Here is a 13,138-nt window from a genome sequence, read left to right as displayed (position 1 = left end):
TTTTCATCATTGGAGACATTCCGAAAATTATGTGATTATGCTTATATTTTCAAGCAAAATTTTCACCGCTTTTCCTAAACTAATAATTCCTAAAATATAATTCCCCCTTCGCCGGCTTGGTTGGCGCAGTTGTCAAGACAAGAGTACGGTCCTTGCAACAGTCAATTGGTCAATTCAAATTATGCTGGGGCATGGATGTACTTTATATATATGATTGCAGTTGTAAATGTCTTTATAAGCATCAGTTGAAAATCCGACCAGGAATCCGACAAGGCTGGATAAGACTAGATGTATTCTGGGATGGTATTCTGAGAAGTTGGTCATTGGCCAATCGATAGGCTTAAGCCGAGGTCCATAGTTTGGAACCCACGTTAAGGAGTAGGCCCAGTACAGATATAATTTCTTTGGTAAAAAGGGGACTCTAAAATATATTTTAAAAAATATCCCTTCTTCAAAAAACTGTTTTATTAAAGAAAAATAAAAAAACTAGAGCGTGTTCATAACGCTCGTTATTTTTCATATACCTTTTGATATGAACGTGCATTACAATATATCAAAAACCAAAACAAAAATTGTAGTTAATGGCATGAACGCATTCTTTAACGCGTGCTGTTAAAAGTCATATTTTTTCATTTAATCCATTATAATATTTTACCATTTCAAACTTAAAAGTATAAAGCATAATAAATCTCGTATGATTCATTCATCCTGAAAATAACGGTGTATTTTTTGCATATTTCCACATTTAATGTTAGTTAGTTAGAATATAAACAAGAGTGTTATTGCATAATTTCTAATTCTTTAGTACTTTTAAATTCGTAACAGAATACGCCTTATTTTTTAGTTTATTATTTTTCTTGACCTGAAGCCTGTCTTTCTCATATTTCTGAAGAGTACTGAATAATTTACGCATCTAAAATGCCTATAGCTACACCACCCTCACATAAAGCACTTAAATGTTTTAAAAACATTATGATAAAATATGCGGTGGCCTAAAAAAAATAATTAATTCAATCATTGTTTTGATATTTTAAAGATTTGACAAAATAACATTGAATAAAACATTGCATATTCCTTAATGTGCAATATACTGTGTGTCCCTGGCGGCGGTGCTTCTCAAATTCCCCAAATTGAACAGTACATATTTGTAAATGGAAATTTTACTTCGACAACTAACAAGGCAGACGTATTTATTTTCCTATTTCTAACTTTCTTTCCTTTCTAACTAAAATATAAGTATTTAATGTAACTTGTTACTTAAGTCTTTATATATATATATATATATATATATATATATATATATATATATATATATATATATATATATATATATATTAAAGCCTCCTTTTACCAACTATGGGTTTATCTGAACTGGACCTAACGTTTAACGTGGGCTCTGAACCACGGTCCTCAGCATTAAGCCTACCGACTGGCAACCAACTTTAAGAATCATCCCAAAAGACATCCGGTCTTACCCAGTCTGATTACTCGCGTGACTACGCCTTCATTTTCCTTGTCGGATTTTACACTCTTGACTAGAACAGTCACAAATTTTAAACAATTACAAACATAAATTTACGACCATGCCCCAGCAGGATTCGAACCCGCGGCTATCGCAACAGTAGGAGGACTGTCCTATCGCCTTTACCAGTGCGCCACCAAGCCGGCTTATTTAAGTGTTAAATTTAAGGTTAATCATACTTGAACTATAAAAAATGGACACAATGCGAATGCGGTTTGATAGAGCGGTAATTTTTTTAATGAAACATATTTCTTTCATTTGTTTCAATGACGACCTCTGAATTCGACAATAATCTCTTACCACCCAGCCATTTATTTATGTTTGGACATATCAAATAGTAGCTGGGGGCTAAGTCTAGAAAATATGCTTTATAAGGCCACCTAGCTCGTAGCCCAATGTATGCATTTTTTCCATGGCGCCTACACGCAAATATACCCCTACATTATCGTGGTGAAACAACTCATTACTCATTAGTGCTTCAAATCAATGCGAAATATAGCCAAAAGCCTTGAATAATATTCGCCGATAATCGTTTCACCTTCTTCAAGATGAACTTTCTGGAAGGCATCAATGATATACACAACTTGGCCGTCTATGGTAAAGGTCTTCACACTGAAACAACCCTGAGAGGGTGGACAACCGTGACGCCCATCGTGCGGATAGCTTTTTCGTATCAAAATATTCATATAAAGGGTGATGAACCCCTCAGTGTCAGCACCATAATTTTCATTTTCTGGTTATCCTACACCATTTTATGGATGTTGTCTACGGTTTCTGGTGTGACAACCTTTTCTGGATTTTCTGAGCGTCGGACGCCATTTATGCTACTACCAAAACCAAGCTTAATAAACCACTTTTTAAGCATTGAAATTGATAGTGCAGAATCCATATAGTATTTATTAATCTTTTTCTTGGTTTCGCTGATATTTTTAGGCAGAAATTAATGCTTAATCGAAACATGAAAATATCCTTTTCTCGTTTCTATTCCACAGAATATGCTATCTGCTGCCAATGGCTGTCAAACACAAACTAAATGACGCGGGTTACTCAAAATTACACAGCAGCCTATTTATAAATGAAAGTTGGGGATAGCAGTGATGCCTTTAAAGTTAATGCTTCAAAAATTCAAAAAATCACCTACTTATTAAACTACCCTCGTATCATAGAATATAAGAGCATATATAAAAAGAGAAGGTACCGACTAGGTAAATATTTCTGTAAAAAAAAATTTGATGACCTTCATGGCTTCAAATATTATTGACGTGGCAAAATTTCATAGGAAGTATTTCAGCCTTGTTAAAAATGTTCATTCCTTACTATACTTGATCTTCTCGAAATGTTAATTTTAATTATTGTTAATTCTTAATTCTGTATTGAAATATGTACCTTTCAAACTATAGATGTAAGATTAGTTTAAGATAGTTAGGAGTATAAATTATTGACATATCTAAAAGTATTGTAACGACTCATTTAGTAAATTACAGAAAAACAGAGCTGCGCAAAATAAGTGATTTTATGAGTGGTTTTTAAACGCATGTATTTAAAATACGAAATAAAAAATACTTTTAAGTATTATATTGAAAATACAAAATAGGGTTTTTTAAATATTTTAATTTAAAAATCAAAATTCAAATTACATATAGTATAAGAAGAAATTAATTTCATGAACACTTGATTTTTAAATGTACTACCGGACAAAAACCCTCTTGTAGGGGTATGAAAAAGCTGACTAACTCACTCAATTTTTTAATGCCTGTGGTTGATCACTGTCCCATTCCTAAAAAGTTATAAAGTTATCATCTTTTTACTAGTACTCTCATGCATGATTGCATGTTCTTGTAATTTTCAATGAACAAATTAATTACAAGATTTTTAATTATTTGCCTCTCATCTATTGTGGTGCTTTCTGACAACCATCTTGCGCATCTTGTAACTAGGGTAGTAGCATGACAACAATATGGCTTGGTAGAGTCCGCAATAGTAACAATCGACCTGAGTGTAATCTAAAGCTGCATCAATTAGTTTCAGTAGAAAGATGCATCAATGATATAACTCTATGTATCGGACTAATTATCAATATTATCTAATATTCGAGATACAACTAGTAATGTGTCTTAAACTTCCGACCATAATTATTTACCATTTGTGTACATAAACTTGTCAATTTAGCAACCTTAGTAGTTTATATTAGGGATGCCAAAAAAATATCGGTATATTTTTTTGAAAAAATATCAAAATTTTTCGCTTATATTTTTTGACCGATATATAGCTTATAAACATAAATGCATTAAAACTGAATGCGGTAATGTACACTAGTTTGCATAAGGAATAGAAAATTCATTGAATTTTTTAACAACGTTTATCCGCCCCTGCAGTTCAACGCCATCCATAGAAATCGCTGAAAATAATTCAGTGAGTTTCAAAGCTTTATTATTTGAGCACATCGATAAGATACGATAAGGAAGGTTAGAATGGACGATCTGACTAGAATCTAGAAAAAATATTGTTTAGATTTAGATCTAAATATCGATAAAAAAACATAGAAAAATAAAGAACTATTTATTTTTTACTACAAATTTCTAATATAACAACAAAACAATCTAGTTTTTTTATACAAAGATGATAATTATCATAGTGTTATATATTAAAATATATTTATCAGGATTTGATAAAAATAAAGAATAAAAAATAATTTATAGCTTTAAGAATATATACAACAATTTATTTTAGACCAGAACTAAGTAATATTAATAAATCAAACAAGAACAACACTCACGTTAATAAAAAATTAATGGCTAACTGAATTATTGGCTTCTGGGCTGGAATCACATTTATTACTTAAATCTGCCTAGTTTCCCAGTGATTACAGATTGCATTGCAGGGCGAAAACTCTGAAACTCTAAAACATTTTAAGGAAAGATACATCTGAGATGACTAAAATTATATTCTGAATGAATCTGGTTTGGATATAATGGATTTTTTTCTGGGATAAATTATGGTGTGGCGTAGAATGATAGCATTTGTGTCGGTTTCCTGTAAAACTTCTCTATGGTAAGCTAAATGTTGGGATGTCAAGAATACAGGTTGACTTTGTCGATCTCATGACTTCAAATAACAAAAGTGCCGTCCCCATGTCTAAACCAGGAAGAGCGTTTTAGTTAAGTTATGACTAGTGACTTATACCGGATATATGTTCATAGAATATTTTTGGAACCAGGTATCGAAATTATGGATAAAGATTATGAAAGGAGAGAGAATTATTATATGAAAATTATGAAAGGAGAGAGGTCGCTTGGCATATTTTCTTATATATATATATATATATATATATATATATATATATATATATATATATATATATATATTTGATGTAATTAATAGTAAAAAATTACGTCAAAACTAACAAAATGTTTCTGGCTAGTCCGTATCTTACCAAAAAATTTAACAGAGTTTTAAATTTGGTACGGATAAGTTCTTGGGGAGATTTAATTACATATTTAGCAAGATCGTAGGCTGAATCTCTGAAGTTAATAACCACTGGGCAAAAAACACAGCTGCCTGCTCCGTGCTACATTGGTGGTGACTTCAATGCTCATCACCCGTGTTGGGGCTCTATTCATCCCAATTATAAAGCCACTACAGTCAATTATTTTTTAGATAATTCACAGATGGGCATCTTAAATCCGGGCCCGATACACATATAGCTCTTTCTTGAAGTTCCCAATCCTTTATTGATTTGACCCTATGTTCGCCCTCTTACTTACTAGAGTATTGTGGAGTTGTGCTGATGATTTATATGGAAGTGATCATTTTCTGATAATAATCCAATCACATTCAAGACATTGCTATTCTTCTAATTCAGTAAGTACCCAAGATACATCTAAATTTCTTTATTCTGAAGCTGACTGGCATCAACGCAAATCCTCATTCATCGTTCCTACATTTATTGAAGGTGGTGCTAAGGGAAACCTAGATCGTTTTATCACAGCTATCAGATCTGCAGCAGAAGAATCAATCCCTATCAATTCTTCTAATCGCCATCCACCTCTCCTAGCATGGTGGATCAGAAAATGCAAAGAAGCAATTACGAAGCGTAAAAGAGCTCTAAAAATTTTCCGGGTAAATCTCAAAAAATAGCCTATGAGCACGCGAGAGCTATTGCCAGAAGAACGATTAAAGAAGCCAAACGAACTTCATGGAATACCTTTATAAATAGTCTCTCATATAACTCTACTATCGACAGTTTTTGGAAGGGTATCAAGCGACTGAAAGGCACTTCCAGGCACACCATTTCGGGAATTGCCTCGGAAAATAGATGGGTGATAATAAACCATTTAGTTTACTTAAATTAAAGAAGTTGTACTTCAAATGCCGCTCAACTGCTTCCGCTCTGGATGGTATATCCATTCCTCTTCTAAAAAAATCTTCTTGTCTCTGCCATTCAATACTTCACATGCAGTTGATATCATGACATTCTAGAAATAGAAATTCATGAATAGAAACTTCCAAGCTTCATAAACATTCCTGCATCCTAGATTTGGAATCATTCGGAAGAATTAACAGCTATCTGGAAGGCTCCATAGAGTGTACTGAAGGTTGAGTCCGGCGATTAGTTGATTTGTACCGATTGTCTGAGCTGTATTCTGGCAATTGAAAATGCAAATATTAGACACCCTATTACCGTTCGCATCTATAACACCTATCACAATCTTGTTGAACGGAAAAGAAGAATATCAATTAATTGGGTATCCATTCATGTGAGCATAGAGGGTAATGAGAGAGCAGACAAAGCAGCTAAAGAAGCCACTCTAAGTGGTAGATATATTCTTAGCTTTCCATATTATAAGGATCTATATCCTATTATTACGACGAAAATGGATATTTTTGTTCAACTGCAGGGTGATAATAAATTGTGGTCTATTAAGCAAGACTTTTTGGTTCTATGACATTATCTACATATAATAGGAATAAACAGGTCCTGTTACATAGGCTAATAATCTGCCATTGTCGTGATTATTGTGGACTAGTGAATACAGTCCGACATGTTTTACAATCATGTGAGGGTGTACGGTTTATTCGATATATACATAGTATACCTAGAAATCTGGAAACTCTTTTTACTTCAAACCACATCGACAAAATATAAGCCCTAATTCACCCTCGCTAACATAACCAGATCACATATACGAAAACCTCTAGACTTCCAAATAAGCGAAATAGTTTTCGAATATATAATCCAACAGGATTCCTTCAGGGAAATAAAAGAATTTTGAGGAAATAAATCCTCCAAAATCTCCTACTTTCCTAACTCTCAATGTCAAAATTCTTAGATCTCAAATTTTTTCTTATTCCAAGATATCGGTTCTATTGAGAGCAAATTGTACATTTTTTCCATAAACCTGTAGAGAAACCCAATAGAGGGTAGCAGAATGAAAACGGGACACAAAATCCACAGACAAACTGCTATAATCCTTCATAGTGACAAACATCCTGCTTTCAATCTCAGTATAGAACAGTTTTGAACAAAATATTATTTAAAAAAAATAACTCCTCGATATCCATAATCGCCCATTCAACACAGACATCTAAAAATCCACAAGCCATCCTTCCTTTTTCGCCTAGTAGTTATTAACTTCAGAGATTCAGCCAAAATCGTAGGCTAGAGGACGCATAAATGCTGCGCCTACTCATCCGGACAACTTGGCACCATCCGTGTACAAAACTTTATAGCTTGGATACAATGACAGAAGATGACCAACAGGCCCTTGAAGGTTCTAGGACAAAAATTATCCTTGCAGTGAATCGTTAGATACCTATTTGTGGCAACGATGGAAATATCCATGGAGGGAGAGATGTGAAACTGGACATGTTAAGTTTATCTATAGTAAGATAGATCATGTCTATAACCCTACAGAACTGGTCTTTGAAAGATGCATGACAACCCTACATGACGGTGTAATGGGTCTCCTAACGGACAAGTTTATTAAGATGTTGCTTGTTGGTATGGAGCAGAATCTGTAGGCTGCTAACAATTAGCTTGAATCGTTTATACTTAAGCGTTTCAATGCCAGCTAAATATTGTAGACTAACAAATCACCTAGGTTTATAGGCTCCAAGAACTACTCTTAGTACATGATTGTGAACTGTCTAATGCTTCTGCTTCTTGTGTGCTTCAAGCTTTCGTAGATAGGAGGTGCAAGAGATGTTGTATAGAAAGCTTACATAATCAAGTTTGGCACGTATTATATGTTAGACGTATATACATGTAGAATAGCATCTTGATTGAGTCCGTTTTTGCGATTAGTAATAAATTGAAGTCCCTACTGGTTCCCCATTGTATATTTGCTACTGTCAAGAAACTTTGCAAAATAAATGTCAAGAAACTTTGCAATCTGTTTAAAAGAAATTTATTTGTCATTCAGAGTCAAGGAATGAAGCCTAGTGCAATGCCGTTTTCTGCAAAAGTTCACTATTGAATAATTTGTAGGGCATATTGTGAATCCAGTTGCCGGAGTCCACTGAACAAGTCCATTGAAATAACTTAACTAGCATTATCTCAGAAGCTTCACTGGTATCCGAAGAAGAGCAGAATGTCAACTGCATGTGAAGTGTTGAAGGGCAGAGACAGGAAGATTTTTTAGAAGAGGAATAGATATACCATCCAGAGCGGAAGCAGTTGAGCGGCATTTAAAGCATAACCTCTTTAGTTCAAGTAAACTAAATGGTTTGTTAATAGATAGGTCTCGTAATATCCGTAATATTTCGTTAAAAGATATATTGATGTAGTGCCAATAAAGAGAAAATGTTACCGACATTCGTTACATTCGTCACCCATCTATTTTCCAATGCAATTCCCGAAATGTGTGTCCAAAAACTGTCGATAGTAGAGTTATATGAGAGACTATTTATAAAGGTATTCCATGAAGTTCGTTTGGCTTCTTTAATCGTTCTTCTGGCAATAGCTCTCACGCGTTCATAGGCTATTTTTTGCGTAAGATTTACCCGGAAAGTTTTTAGAGCTCTTTTGCGCTTCGTAATTGCTTCTTTACATTTTCTGGCCCACCATGGTAGGAGAGGTGGATGGCGATTAGAAGAACTGATAGGGATTGATTCTTCTGCTGCAGATCTGATAGCTGTGATAAAACGATCTAGGTTTCCCTTAACACCACCTTCAATATCAGATCAATAAAGGATTGGGAACTTCAAGAAAGAGCTATATGTGTATCGGGCCCGGATTTAAGATGCCCATCTGTGAATTATCTAAAAAATAATTGACTGTAGTGGCTTTATAATTGGGATGAATAGAGCCCCAACACGGGTGATGAGCATTGAAGTCACCACCAATGTAGCACGGAGCAGGCAGCTGAGTCATTAGGCCATCAAGTTCATCAGAATTAAGAGAATCAAGAGAATCAACTCTGTTCTTTTGACATATATATTTTGTAATGATTCAGGTTAATTAATATAAAATTTAATTCTTCAGATCTTGGTTTTATACCATTAAGCTATTTACCTCCATTGAATAATTATTTGATTTAGACCCATTATTTGTATGCTGTAGTCTCACATATTTCCATTGTGTCATCTTCTAAGCAATTTGTTGATGATGTAGAAGATAGTTTGTTGGTTTTCTTTGTATCGTCTGGCAGTTGAACTTTATCTACTTTAGGTATTTCTAAGATAGAGGATTAGGTAGGATGGGATGAGGATGGTTGTGGAGTATTATGGGAGGTTAGAATTTGTAGGAGAAAAGGGGTGGACATTTGGGAAGAGGAGTTACTGGATTTGGAAACAGAGCATGGACGGGATGAATTGGATACTGGAGTTGTATTAGAAGATGGTGGGAGAAGATTTTTAGTTGTGCCTCCATTAACGCGCGGATTTTTAGTAGAAAGATAATAGAAGAATAATAATTTTTAAAAATAATACTATAATTGTTTAATTATTTATATTTTGCAGAAATGTATATATAGGAAGAGTTTTCTTAATTTGAAACTCAATTTGTCTATTTAACATAATAATTCTTAGTAACACATACCTACCTAAATATATTATAGATTTTCTAGGAGTCTATACTACTTCACAGTAGTCTATTTTTTTAAATAAAACTGATGATCAAGGGAACTAGAATTGTACGGGTATAATAAATAAAAAATGTATTCATACTAAAAATTTATTTATTTCATTATATATCTTATAGATTGCGTTTAATATAAATACAGTTATAAGTATCTTCAAAATAAGTCGATATTGAATAAAAAATAAAGCTATACCTAAACATACTTAAAAACTTGTATATATTATAAATATAAAATGTACAAAATGCAGTGTATAATTGATGATATTTCATTTCTCTCGCATATATATTGACAGGTATATATGCCTACAAATAAATGAAAGTCACTATCAGGAATTACACCCAAAATATAAATTAGAAAAAAATAAATGTACATATATGATATAAAAATTTTATGTCATGATATATTTACTAAAAAATCGCTGATGGTACGAATTTCAGAAGCTGACATTTCCGATATGAAGATCATCTTTGTAAACTAGAAATACTGTTAGAAATATATAAACAATAAAATAATATACACAAAATGAAACAAGAAAATTGTATAACAATCATATAGTAATTATGACTACTTCATTAAAATCCCAACCAAAGGAAAACTAAAACAGGAAAAGGGACTAAATAGATGAATAAACAATAAAACAAAAAAATTCAATTCACAAAAACAATATGTCTCTACGGATATAAATTGTTTTTAAAATGTCCTATTCTATAATACCAAAATATAAAAATTTAAAAAAAAATTGTATCTTCTCAACACAATATAGTTTAATGAACTACAGATGTATTATAAAATATTATTTATTTTTTAAACATTTCTCTCTAATAGATATGAGCTCAACAGAAAACTTAATTCACTGGTAGGTGTACCACTAACAGCGACCCAACAGTCACAGGTTCTTATATCGATCTAAGTTACAGATTTATAAATAGTCATTCATATACAAATAAAATAGAAAACATAATCTTTGGTTTATTTCTTCGACTTTGTAAACTTAGCTGTACTTAGGGTACAAATTATCAGTCAAACTAAAACAATAACAATATTTATATCATATAATTAGAATATTAATCAAATTAATAAGCCTGATCGCCAAAATCGCCTGATACTCTATATTTAAGGCGCTATTTCACTTTCCACATCGTGACTGAAGAAATGGACTACCATGGGGACCTAATAGTTGGCCAATATCTTACCAATAGAAGCGGTAACCAATCAAGTCATCCGTTAAAATATTCACTAATAAAATACCGCTCATCTATAGTTATTAATCATATATAATCATTTGAATGATCCCAAAATGTTATTACGCCAGTTTCTAACTGAGTTATAAAAAATTTAGTATAATTACAGCTATTTATAAAAATATGCATAGAACATACAAAGAAAACATATATAAATATAAATCAAAATCTATTAAATTTGAATTGAATTTTATTGGAGATATAACAATATTTCTAGTTCTTATTCCTAAAGTAACCGGTCTTGGCGCGACCCTAAACAATCACCAATAGAAATGTAATTTTATTTATTTACATAAATTTGTACAATGAAAATATATTTTGTTTTTCGCTCTTATCCCAAAAATATCAAAACTTCTTCTGCTTCCTGGATTATTTCGACGGTCGCCACTCGAAGCCGACCCCGTCCGAATGGTCAGCGAACGAGTCTCATGTGCCGTTTGTGATCGAGTGCTCTTTTTTTATGTCCTCGATGGTCGAAATCGATATTCGCTTTTCGGCGTCGAGAGGAAACTTGAAACTCAGTTCCCTGTCGCAGAACAAAGGACTGTGGTTGGTTTCGAATATGTTCTCCCCTTCCATGGCCAGTTTGTCCTCGTGGGTGTAATAATTTGCCGCGTGCCTCCGGGTATAGAGCAGGGCTCCTATTATCGCGACGATAGTGAGAAACAACAACGCCACCGACATGCTGGCGGCTATTATTCCGATCTTGCCATCTCCCGAAACCAGAAAGAAGTCCGGATTGCCCGTACTGTGACTGGCGGCCGAACACCAGGTCAACTCGCTTTTCTCTAGCATCCCCAGCGTCTTACCCTTGACGGTGAACGGAGTGGCGCACACGATCTCGCTGAATGTCGCGCTTCTATTCGCCCTCTCTAACAGAGGCACAATGAAACATATATCACACGACCAGGGATTCCTCTGCAAATCCAAGAATCTCAAATCGTCCAATTTCTTCATATCAATCTCATCGATTCCCCTCAATCTGTTATTAGATATGTCCAACTCTTTCAAAGACAGCGGGAAGAAATAAGCATCCAACGATGAAATATAATTACCACTCAAATCTAATATTTGTAAATTTCCTGGATACATATGAATCTTGGTATCCATAATCCCACACCTAGCAAGCTTCAGGTCTCTTAAAGCTTCCATCGTAGCCAACTCCTTCAGTGTGTGCATCTTCAGTTGATTTCCGCTGAGAATCAACGTCTCCAGGCTGGTTTTTATCGGTTCAAAAGCCCCTTCATGTATCTTCTCCAATTTATTTTCACTCAAATCCAACTCGGTTAGATTATATAACTCCACGAAAGCATTGGTAGATATTTTCGTGATGTGATTTCGCGCGAAATTTATTTTCTTCAACATGGCTTGGCTCACGAATATATTGTCGTGTAAGGCAGTCAGTTGGTTACCATCGAGCTTAAGAACCTTTAGGTTGATAAGATCCCTCAGATCATTAGAATGAATGTTTTTAATGTCATTGTCACCGACATCCAGGTAAGCGAGATCAGGGAGCAGACCAAAAATTTCCTTGTTTAACTTCTCCAAGGCACAACCGCGGCACTCCAAATGACGTAACTCCTAAAATGAAAACAAAAAAAAAATTAGTTCCTGTGCGTATAATAAAACTGTTAATTAAGTTTTTAGTGTTTATATTAGATGGCGTACAGTAAGCCATATATTAAACTATATTACAAGCCTCTTTTTTATTAAGCCTTTAAAGCGTTTCTATTTAACAATTTTCTTTAATATAATTAACAATAAAATCTTAAATGAATACGTTATCAAATGTGTATCAATAGTATAAAATTTATTAACAAATATCACCGGATTTGGCACATGCGCACTATCCTGCATAGAAAATCTAAGAAAAGAATAAATTATATTACGTTCATTTTCTAATAGCGGCACATTCTTTTCGAGTTAATCGGTAGAACCAAAACCACAAAGAAATGTAGAATATTTAAATTTTGTGAACTTTAATAATCCTATAATAATAATAAGTATACTGTTCTGTTATTCTTGGAGATTTAACATACATCAATTTTAAAATATGGAAGAGCAAGGGTAAGTGCAAAACGGAAGGTTAAATTTTTAAAAGTTATAAAATCGAAAAAGCATCGGCTTTATTTATAGTGGGAATGTTAGCTGCCAAACTTATAACACATCATTTTCAACATCATCGAATAGGTATATATAGAATAATATATAATATATGCCAAAATTTATTGATAAGAATAACAGAGAAGAAAATGATTCTTGTTGTGTTGGAAGTAGTCAAGTCGTTAATGTCC

At 33.4% G+C, this 13,138-nt stretch overlaps 1 protein-coding gene across 2 annotated transcripts in view; it reads right to left on the bottom strand.

Annotated features, from left to right (window-relative positions):
- Window positions 1–9,684: 9,684 nt before the first annotated feature.
- The window catches only part of LOC143202565 (uncharacterized), a 248,358-nt gene continuing 244,904 nt past the window's right edge, over window positions 9,685–13,138 (bottom strand). For both annotated transcript variants that reach the window (XM_076414168.1, XM_076414169.1), the window contains one exon: window positions 9,685–12,425. In XM_076414168.1, the coding sequence (XP_076270283.1) occupies window positions 11,271–12,425 (1,155 nt within the window). In that variant the 3' untranslated portion in view covers window positions 9,685–11,270. The remainder of the gene's footprint in view (window positions 12,426–13,138) is intronic.

This window comes from Rhynchophorus ferrugineus, unplaced genomic scaffold, assembly GCF_030347505.1.
Source record: "Rhynchophorus ferrugineus isolate W39M unplaced genomic scaffold, kcgeb_rfMv2 rfM9, whole genome shotgun sequence".
Taxonomy (NCBI): Eukaryota; Metazoa; Arthropoda; class Insecta; order Coleoptera; family Curculionidae; genus Rhynchophorus; species Rhynchophorus ferrugineus.
Note: the sequence above shows the minus strand (reverse complement) of the source record. Positions and strands in the feature narration are given on the sequence as shown.